The sequence below is a fragment of the Galendromus occidentalis genome, unplaced genomic scaffold (genome assembly GCF_000255335.2).
Source record: "Galendromus occidentalis unplaced genomic scaffold, Mocc_1.1 scf7180000077524, whole genome shotgun sequence".
In the NCBI taxonomy this organism is placed as follows: Eukaryota; Metazoa; Arthropoda; class Arachnida; order Mesostigmata; family Phytoseiidae; genus Galendromus; species Galendromus occidentalis.
In genome coordinates this window covers 2,663,786-2,674,226 of record NW_003805512.1, presented here as the reverse complement: position 1 = coordinate 2,674,226, position 10,441 = coordinate 2,663,786, and the positions used below count along the sequence as shown (strand labels likewise).

The following is a 10,441-nucleotide window of genomic DNA, read 5'->3' as shown; positions in this document are numbered from 1 at the left end:
ATACGACCAACCGGCTCGCACCTGTCCCTGCGAAAATTTTTGTAAGCATCACAAATTAAAGCTGAAGTCAGCTCGCGGTCGGTCGGCGACCCATCGACGGCGAGTCAACTCAGATTAGCGAACGTCGTAGGAGTGGCGACTCCGAATGGACATCGAGGAGCACATCCCCAGACGTTTCCCCATCGATTAACGCACGCGCATTTACCGAATGACGGAAACGCGAGCTCCAGCGCTTGCGGAACAATCGGCTCGTCGCCGACGGTGCTGCCGACCCATGGGAGGGCTCCAATAGGGAGAATCTTTTTAAAAACCACGCTCGTTAGAAAATAGAGGAAGTGGAAGTCTTCTTCGACATCCGCTATGAGCTTCCGTTCCCAGAGAGCGGGCCAGCGAGAACTCCCTCTGTCCTTGAGCCTGATGCGGCAAGTGTATCCTCAATGAAATCGTCCAGAGAAGGTGCACCCTTCGACGACCGACGGGAAGGAAAAGGAATCCCCAGTCGGAAGGACGCATGCAGGAAGCCAAAACAACGACAACACTGCCACCACTCCCAGAGAGTCCTGAGAAAAAGAGTTCACAGCGGAAACCCATGCCGGCGGCATGAGTCGAGCGAAAATCGCTGCTCAAATCATCATCACCCGAGGCGATCGGTCACACATCTCGGAGAATCAAGGGATCATGGGGACAATCGTACAGGCTGATCAAAAAGGGAACGCTCGGTGACTCCCTGAAGATGACTGAACCACAGGGAGGAGCTATTCCGCCCTCTCGTAATGTCTCTCGGCGGACGCTGTGAGGTAGAATCGATCCATAGAATCGAATGCTCTCGTATCCGATGGGATTCCGCTAGAATTGATCTCCGACCTTGTTCTCCGCAGTCATTCGTGTTCGGTGCTGTTCCCGAGTATGATCGAGACTATTGCTCACGGTTGCCATTTTCTTCCGTAGCCCACGAACAGCAGGCGCCAGCTTTTCGACAGACTGGCTCAGTACTAGTTGTATGTATTGAGAAAAAACATCTTGGCCCCGTAGACGGCCCGCGCCGAAGCAGCAACCTCTTCGTCGTCATCGCCGCCACCGCCGCCGACACCACATCTGCCTTGAGCACGCGGAGATGTCGGACGTATGTGAGTTCATGAATGGGCGTAGTAGACCGTAGTAGAAACAGATTTCAAGACTCTCGGAGATCGGCACAACCACCGCTAACGCTGAACGTGATTGCCTTCGGTGCTGGTGTTGCTGAAATCCGATGGTCTTTTACAGAGACAATCGCAGACTTTTGGTCCGAATCGCTAGCAAGGCGGTCTGTTTTCAAGAATAAATAATTGAAGAGTTTGTTCCCTGCTACGTGATTTGATGTGGTGTGAGTGAGTGAGTGAGCGGGTGGGTGGGAGGTTGGTTGGTTGCTGAAATCGATCCCATGCTTTTGGGGTTTCATGCTTGACTGTGTGAAAGGTGGTCCTTCCGATAGGTAGGTGCCGAAACTGGAGGCTGTTTTGCTGCGGCTCATGAGTGGGTGTCGAGGGCGAGAAGTCCACCTGCTGCGAGACGACGACCTCGAATCATAGAAGTCTTTACGCTAACGAGTGGGTTCCGAGGGCGATTAATTCCTCGAACAAATACCAATAGCCTGGGTGCAGGAACGAGAGCGACAAAACCCATGGAACGCCCACTGGGCAAAACTCACAAACGGCAATCATTGTGTGTGGCGAATAAGCATTCGAATGAATCGATCAACGGATGCACGGAGACGACTCGTCGACGACTCCGGATCTCCACTGAAAACCTTCCGCGCGACTCGCCTCTTGGTGTCGGTCAGGCGTCCACGATGATGGTTACGATCAAAACACGATGCGGAGGATCCTTCCGATTGTATACGTTTTCAGCCTCCGCATCGTCGGAATTCGTGGAGTTCCACTGCAGCGATGTCTCGTTCCGCTGAATGGCCACAATCCGCGCGCTTGGAGAAGGAGTGTTTGTAAACCATGTCATCGGTGGCTCCGAGCTTCCGCCAACTCCCTTCCGAAAGGGTACTTCCAAGGGATGTCCTCGAGAGATGCACTCGAGTACTCCTATTCCTGCTGCCGAAAACAACTGTCCCCTGGCTTCTTCTGGTCTCGTAATTTACGTATCCCAAGATGTCTCGCAGATCGGACACGCGGCATTTCACCGAGGACACCTATCTTAAGCCGGAATACGCAAAGCTCCGAGAGGTCAAAAAGACATGCCGATTAGGATCATTGCCGGAATACCGCGAACATCGCGCATCGGCTCGGGTTTGAAGAACCGGAAACATTCACGGAAGCACCCATCGGAGCTCAGTGTAGACCGGTGTATGACGTATTACGAGTATTACACCCGCATCTTCGACGATTCGTCAATCTGTTTCTTTCCGCTCGTTTTCGAGCGACCGGCCCGTCCGTCCGTCTGTCAGTCTTTCTCTTCATATGTGACAATCCGAGCAGCATCAGCACTGGAGGCAGAAGAAATGGCGCAGTTCGGACCTTCTGTCGCTGATCAACGAGCAAGCGAGCCCGCCAGGCTAAGCGACCTGGCACCGATGGATAACAGCCACCCCCTCAGTCGTTGTCGTCTTCTGCTGCTGCTGCAAGATCTCCCCCGGCAGCGGTTCGCCTCAGTAGGAGCAGGAGGAGCGATAGCCGGCTCCGTCGCGAAGTGAGCTCCGACTGCAGCGTCGGAGCCCTCTAGGGCCGATCGGTTCTTCAGCCGATGGGAAGGACGCACAACCGGCCGGCCGCGTGTTCTGCCGCTCGTGGAACCGCTGCTGCTGTTTTCTTCGGCAAGCTTCCTCTCGTTCTTCGCCATCGTCTCCGATGCTCTCTGGCCGACGGGCAAGCCGGCCGGCCGGCCATCTACCCGCTATCCAACCAGGCAGTTCAACATGCAGGCAGGATCGCTTGCTTCCTTCCTTCGTCCGCTTGCTCGCTCGCTCGCCTGGGCCATCTGCCTCCCAGCGAGGCCATCTGGCGCTGCTGTTCCAGTCACTACTACGACTGCTGTTGTTGTTGCTGTCGCCGTCGTCGCCATCGTAGACTTGGCGTTTCGTTGGCCGCTAGCTCACTTCAAAACCTTCTTCCTCCTCTCCCCCCTCGAGAGATAGACTTGTGCGAGCTTTCGCGCTTACTGTCAGTTTGAAACGAGACGTGACAGCGTTCGGAGTTCCTAAGAGAGACAGAAAACTCATCTGACTCGACCTGCGTGCCGTCTCGACAACGTGCTCTCAATTTCCATAAAAAGTGCCACCAAGGAAAAAACCTCGGAGAAGCGTTTGAAGTGCTCGTCGCCTCTGACACCAGTGGACGACTTCGTCGAAGTAGTAGAAGTGCCACATTCAGGATACCATGACTCTCGCGCTCACATTGTGCTGATGCAGTGCCAAACAGTTGTCGCAGCACTTAATTTATTGTGAATATTACTAATATATACCACCTGCAAATTCACCGTCCGAAATGGCCTGTTTGGCTCACTTCGTCCAACGTGTTGTGATCGTTTTCGCCCTAATTCAGGTGAGCTTCATTTCCGGAAACTCTAGCACCTGGAACTACAACATGTCGATGGGAATATCTATGGAGATTCGGTTTTTGCGTCGAACCGCCCTCCATTCGCTCACGCGTAAATTCGATCGAGTAAGCCTCGGGAAGAAAATCATCTCGCCCCTGCTCGGATGATTTTTCGTTCCGTCTCAGACCTAGAGCGTGTGTGTCCAACACTGCCGCCGCGCCATAGTTCCCACAGTGGACGGTAATTTTTCCGCTGTGGAGTCTTCGTAATCTTGCTTCTCTCACCGTGTGCCCGACCGAGGGAAGAACAGAAGTTCATCGCGCCGGCACGGAGATTCACTGAATTTCGACGCTTCAGAAGCAGAAAGCTTCAGCGCGAACTCCTTCGTCGCCCTGTCCTGCTGATAACGTGCTGATAATATCTCATAGTGAACTTTACCATGCTGTCTCAACAACGGCTCCTGCTCGGCGACGGATGGGCTCACGGCTCCGTCGGGGATCATGAGCGACTTCCGCTCCCCAAGGTCAACTTCTGTTCCGAGACCGGAAGAGCCCGGCACCAGGACTCAGGCACCGATTGGGTGCGAGCCTGCCGGGCTACCTTCGTGCCCAGTTGCTTGCATCTTATCGATGCCCGAGACCCGAAATTGAAAGCCATTGAGCATGCCGCATGCTGGCCAGACGTTCCAGCTGATATATCGTTCCGTGAAAAAAACGTGTCGCGGGACGAACGAACATCTGCCGCGGCAGTCACAGCGCCGCGTAGTTAGCAGGCCGAACCGATGAACCAGCTGGACACGGTTGAGGCGACAACAACGAGCGATTTTGTTTCTCGTTTAGCTGTTGTTTCGCGCGTTGTTTTGTGGACTCCGACTGACCACTCGCCGCTCATGGTAAGGTGACACCTCGTGGCAACAGCGATTTATCGCATTGTTGCTCGTAGCTCACCCCGAGCGCTCGCAGAATCCTCTTCTGGAATACTCGGCTCGTCCTATCTGATGTCTCTCTCTCTCGCTAGTCAGGCTGAGTAATCCGTTGGTCAGCTCCCATATCGCTTACCAAACAACCTGTCGAGAGAACATCGAGACTAATATTCGTCTCGAAGTATGTATCCCATTCTTCCCTTCTGCAACCAACGCGGCCGCTGGTGCCGAGTACTTCTAGGAGGCACCAGGTGCTCTCCGCTGGTGCCGGCATATGGTTAGCCGGCCAGACCTTGCTTGTCTCCGTACGACTCTCACAGAATCAGCGTTTTCTGAAGCGAAGGAGCAGAAGAGACAACCTGTCTCCCACACTCTTTCGGGGGCGGCCAAGCCATACAGCAGATGGTCTATCTCTTCCTTCAATACGACCCGTACATCCATATATAAGAGGATAGATTGTGAAGCGTAGGCATCGACTCTCTTCGTAGTAATTCAGAGCTCAGCTTGAGGACCCGAGGATCCTCAAAAGTCTTCGAGCTTCGCAATCCAGAGTTCTCACGTTACAGCGGCCGTTCGGCTCGCGAATGACGTATCGCACAGACGGCGCTCGAATTTTTCCACACGTAACCAGCCTAAATTCGATCATCTCCTCCTTACAGACCGTCATATCGACCGGAGAGTTCCAGCTCAAAGTTGAGAGTCTAGACATCGGCAAAGATCTCAGCCGCAGGGATATTCTTGTCATCAGAATTTGCTGGAGCCATTTCCAACGGGAAATCGACGCTGATAACGTAAGTTGCATCACGGATTCTTATTTATCTGTAGTTCCGCACTCCAGAGAGAACCGGAGAGTCTAGACAGAGGAAGATCGAGCAGCGCAACCTCTCTCCCTTTTCCTCCTGATCCCGGTGCTCGGGCATCGTTCCGTCTTTTCTCCACTCTAGTTTCGAAAAAACTGTGTCCTAAATCTGAAATACAACACTTTTCGAACAACTATCCGATGGAAGCAGACAGAGCTCTCAGTCAGAGTTTTTGTGGAGTCTCTTTTTTCTACTTCCACGGATGTGTGGAAGTTTTTTCCACCATCCTCCGCCTATTCCCCATCCTAAAATAGCAGCAAGTTCGGACTTCCTGTTGGCTGGCGGTTCCTCTTCCTTTTCCTCGTCGACTCGTTCTTCCTCTTCTTTAGGTAAAACACATGCGCGGACCTTTTTCTCCTCTTGGGCCGGGCGGTGGGTCGGTAGGTAGGCAGCCAGCCAGCCAGCCTAGTGAGCGGAGGAGCGGGCGGGCGGTCGGTCGGTCGAGCGTTTGAGCCGACCGTCAGCCGTTCGTCTATCAGTAAGGCAGTCCGATCTGACCCTGGCCGTAGAGCCGGCGCGGCGGCAGCAGCATCATCATGTCTTTTTCTTTTTTTCCACTTTTTGTTCGTCGTCGTCGTCGTCGCCGCCGTCGTCTTATTCTTTGTGAGCTCACCAGATGGTGCTCCTTCTCAATCTTTCGCCTGCTGCTGTCAGCTCCGCATGTGGTTATGGTGCTGTTCTTCGACCGAAGACGATTCTACGCGTGCCCGCCTGCTTGGTTGCCTGCCTACCGTCTGCCGCATCCTAACTGCTGATTACCAAACATTAAACCGTTCGGGATTTGAGCGGAAATGCTCTCGGCTCGCTGGCTGGTCGGCGGGCCGGCCAGTCGGTCGGCCTGCCGACCGGCCATCGTGCCAACCGGCCAGATAGTCTGTCCACGTTCAATGATGCGTTCACTTACGTAGAACGTAGAAACGTACTTACGACACGGAAGCTCTCACTAACGATTCGTCAATTTCGCAATCTTGCAGATCACGTGTACATACGGAGAGTCGGTCAGCGCTCCGCTATCGCTACCGTACGTAGCCGACTCGTTCAAAGTGTCGATGCCCTTTGATTTCGGATGGCCTGGAACCTTCGCTCTCGTCGTCGAGGCATGGCTCGAATCGAAAGGACCCGCTCCCGCCATGCGGTTGTCTTCGTCCCAATTCCTCGCGATCAGCCAGGAATGGTCGAAGCCAGAGATGCCGCAATCTTCAGTGAAAATCGCCTTCCGCGCGATATGCTCAACAAACTACTATGGCGTAGCGTGCGATCGTCTCTGTCGTCCCCGACACGACCGTTACGGCCACTACGAATGCGACGAGCAAGGGAATAAAGTCTGCTCTCGCGGATGGGCTGGCGAATATTGTGATAAACGTGAGTATACGAGCGAGTCAGAGCCTTTCCACGGAGAAAGTTGAGCCGGCGGTCGGCAACGATGAACCTGGAACTAAGCGGTCCTCTTCTTTCTTCCAACAGCCGTGTGTCGTCCAGGATGCAAAGGGATATGCAGCAAACCGTTCGGCTGTGATTGCCACTTTGGCTACGAGGGCGCTCTCTGCGATCAGTGCATCAGCTTCCCGGGATGCAAACACGGCAGCTGCGATCAGCCCTGGCAGTGCAACTGCAAGGAGGGCTGGGGCGGTATGCTGTGCAACCGAGACCTCAACTTCTGCACCAACAATTCCCCGTGCCGAAACGGAGGCATCTGCCGGAATTCGTGGGACGGCCGCTACAGTTGTCAATGCCCGATCGGTTTCGGCGGCAAGAACTGCGAGGAAGTGATCAGTGGCTGCGCGGCGACGCCGTGCCGGAACGGCGGTCGCTGTGAGGAGTCCGCCAGCTCGTCCAACTCCACGAACGACTATCGCTGCAGATGTCCTCCAGGCTACTCCGGGGTTCACTGCGAGTTCGTCAAAGAGACCTGCGACAACAAGCGATGCGAGAACGGAGCCACATGCCTCAACACGATTTCCGGTCCCCAATGTATCTGTCCGAAAGGCTACGAAGGCGCCAACTGTGAACACAAAATCAATCCATGTGATGGCAGCCCGTGTCTCCACAACGGTCGATGCACGAACAATGAAAAGTACTTCGAGGGTGCGCCGTTCAAGTGTACATGCCCTGAGGGATACTACGGTCACCGGTGCGAAATCGTCGACCACTGCCAGAACAATCCGTGCGCCAACGGAGCAACTTGTCAGAGTCACGGCGACTCATACAAGTGCTTCTGTCGGAAGGGCTTCGCTGGGGCTAACTGCACCACGCGTGCCGATCACTGTTTGCTCAACCCTTGCGCGAACGGAGGAACCTGCTACTCGGCCCAGAACGATTTCGAGTGCACGTGCCCGCCGGGGTTCAGCGGCAAAGACTGCTCGGTGAACATCGACGAGTGCGAATCGAATCCCTGTCAGAACGGTGGCCGCTGCACCGACCTGATCGACGGCTACAAATGCTCCTGCCAGCCGCCGTTCTCCGGTGTGAATTGCGACTACAGTCTTTCGTACAAATACGGGGCGTACGGAAGCAAATTTAAGCACATTCCCGACATCGATGTCGTCACAGCCGCTCAGAAGGCCACAATCTTAATCTTGGGATTCCTCTTGCTACTGTGCATTGCCCTCGGCGGGACCGCTTACTATCGCAAGTACCGACACATAAATAACGTCACGGCGCGTCAGAACGAGAAGAACGCTCCGCGAACCATGATGAACAACTCGATCTACCGGGGAACCGGAGGAGATACGCTCTTCAGGAACTCACTGCGACCCGGCGATGTCGGTTCGCTGAGATACAGTATGAATCCCGCAACGATGGCTGCCGACTCTTGCGGTGTCTTCGTACGACCTCAACCGAACCTTCCTTCACCGGGGAGCCGAGCCCCGGTCGACGACATGAAGAAGAACAACGCCAAAGTAGCGGACACACACGTGTACGCAACGGTACGGGACTATCCCGATAACGACCCTCAGTTCGCGCGGTATTCGAACGTCCGAAGCAGCGGGCTCTACTGCAGCAGCAAAGTTCTCAACACGCTCAGCCGGGAAGAGAACACCTACGAGAATCTGAAGAAGGCCAACACGTCCTGTTCGGATCTGAACGCTAGTTGCTCCGGTCTGAAGAACAACAACATGAGCGTGAAGAGCAACAAAAACAACAGCAGCATTAGTGGTAGTAGTGCTTGTAGCAGCTCTAGCAGTAATACAAAGAACAACAACAACAACAACAAAGGCGCTTCGAGTAGCAAACTCAACACGCAAGTGTGAAACTCTCGAGCGATGTTTGTTGCTTCCGGAGAGGGGAACTGTTTTGCAATTGTTGTTGTTCGTTGAATTTGTACATAAATTATTGTTGAATAATGATGTAGGGTTCGCCTCGAACCGTTGTGAAGGCAGCTTTCGGCTCCGAGCGATTTCGGAATCGCAGTCGGGCAAGGCCGATGGGTATTTAACCAAAAAAAGAAATATTGCCGTCGGGTCGACCGGTTAGAGATCTCTAATATATAACCAAGTCCCGACCAACTCGACAGAAACTAGTTGTGAAGAACAGCCTGAACGCACCGAGAAGTGTATGTATGTATCCGTTCGAAAAATTCGGTCCCAAGACGTAGAATGTCATGCTCGTTTAGGCTCGCTGCTGGAACGAATGGGACCCGAATTTCATCAATCTGTGAATTTCAAGAGAAGAATACCGGAATCATACAGTCTCTAGCCTGGTCAAGATCCCTTCCGACGGGAACGGCTATTGAGTTCTGAGGAAATTCAGATATCGGATAATTAGGAAACTAGAACGGCAAGAAACTCATGCTGAAATTTCGAAATCAGGATGAACTCTCGACATTTCATGATTGTAGATAATGTATATAGGTCTCGTCTAAGTGGCGATAGATGACCGCAGCCCCGAGAAGGGGCCAACTTGTGAATACTTGGCGGAGAGGAATTTTCAAATAAAGTGAACGCTATTATTATTGATAATAATATTATGAATCCAAGAATTTTCCTTCATGCCCAAACTCTATGACACTTTATTCATATCGATCGTTCGCTGCGCCGTCGAGGTTGTTTCCGGGAGTCGAATGAATTCCCCGCTCGGGGACTTTTTTTCTATCCCGGTGCAGAATCGACAAAAATTCCCCTCCGTAAGTCGAGCGATGACTTGTGTCGACGTCCATCGCTTCGACTCCCGATTTCGGTACTGAAAATCCGCTTCGGCTGGCTTTCCGTCCGGATCTGGGGCCAGGAAGAGGACACCCTCTCCAGAGACTCCTGCGTGGATCAACAACGCTTGAAATCTTCCCCGATTGATATTTTCGTTGACATCGTGGCGCTGTATGAGACACCAGATAAATGGACGAGCGAGCGAACGAACATATTCCGTGAGTTTTCACTTGAGCGGCTACGGGAAACCACTCTGCCTTCTGGCCCGGGTTCGTTCGGAGTTAAATCTGGCGGGACGACTGACGTAACAGTTGACCGGAGCCGAAGACCCAACGGTTGGGAGTCGAAGCCAGCTGCATGTCAATGCACGTGCTTGCCTGCTTGGCTGAATCGCTGCCATTGCTGCCTGTTGTTGTTCTTGTGCTAGTGACGACAGTGGCGGCTGCGACGATGGCGATAGTGGTATCGGTAGGGTAGGACACGCCTGACTGGATCGCCGAGAGGCGGTCCTCCTCATCTACGAGCAACCTGCGACTCCTCCGCCGGCATCTTTCGGTCTGAAATACTTCCGTTTGAGTGGAGCAAAAACCCCGAGGCTAGACAGGAATGCCCAGAGTGGCACTTCCTTCTTGCGAGAGCCTCCAGACGAGAAGAGCGAGGAGCTCCCCCTCGGGAAAAAACTTCGCATCTCGCGGGGTATCCAGACTCACTGTAATTGCGAGCAATCGTCCCCGAATCCACGATATCCTAGCAAGCAAGGCGTCGAAACAAGAAGACTACAGATTGGCAGCGATCAAACGGCGCCCGAACAGTAGCTCGCCGGTGAAATTAAATCTCCCTCGACTGGACGAGAGATAAGCTAAACTAAACATAGGGGATGCTGTATACAGAATCTTCGCTGTGAGCATGCTTGCTTGGTTAGGGTTTTATCTTTACGGCCGGCGCTGGGAAACTCCATTGTGGAAGCGACCACCTAATGGAGCCGTTTCCTTACG

The 10,441-nt window shown here is 53.5% G+C and overlaps 1 protein-coding gene across 1 annotated transcript; it reads left to right on the top strand.

Annotated features, from left to right (window-relative positions):
* Positions 1 to 3,470: 3,470 nt before the first annotated feature.
* On the top strand, positions 3,471 to 8,627 carry LOC100899900 (delta-like protein B). Its single transcript, XM_003747799.2, has 4 exons — positions 3,471 to 3,527; positions 5,104 to 5,235; positions 6,279 to 6,666; positions 6,769 to 8,627. The coding sequence occupies exons 1-4, from the start codon at positions 3,471 to 3,473 to the stop codon at positions 8,553 to 8,555; spliced, it is 2,364 nt and encodes a 787-aa protein (XP_003747847.1). The 3' UTR covers positions 8,556 to 8,627.
* The last annotated feature ends 1,814 nt before the right edge of the window (positions 8,628 to 10,441 follow it).

What these genes read in the sequence shown, in the direction of transcription:
- LOC100899900 (XM_003747799.2), top strand. Translation starts at nt 3,471, where the DNA reads ATGGCCTGTTTGGCTCACTTCGTCCAACGTGTTGTGATCGTTTTCGCC. An exon ending in TCGTTTTCGCCCTAATTCAG is followed by an intron (nt 3,528 to 5,103) that starts GTGAGCTTCATT and finishes TCCTCCTTACAG; the next exon opens with ACCGTCATATCGACCGGAGA. An exon ending in GGGAAATCGACGCTGATAAC is followed by an intron (nt 5,236 to 6,278) that starts GTAAGTTGCATC and finishes GCAATCTTGCAG; the next exon opens with ATCACGTGTACATACGGAGA.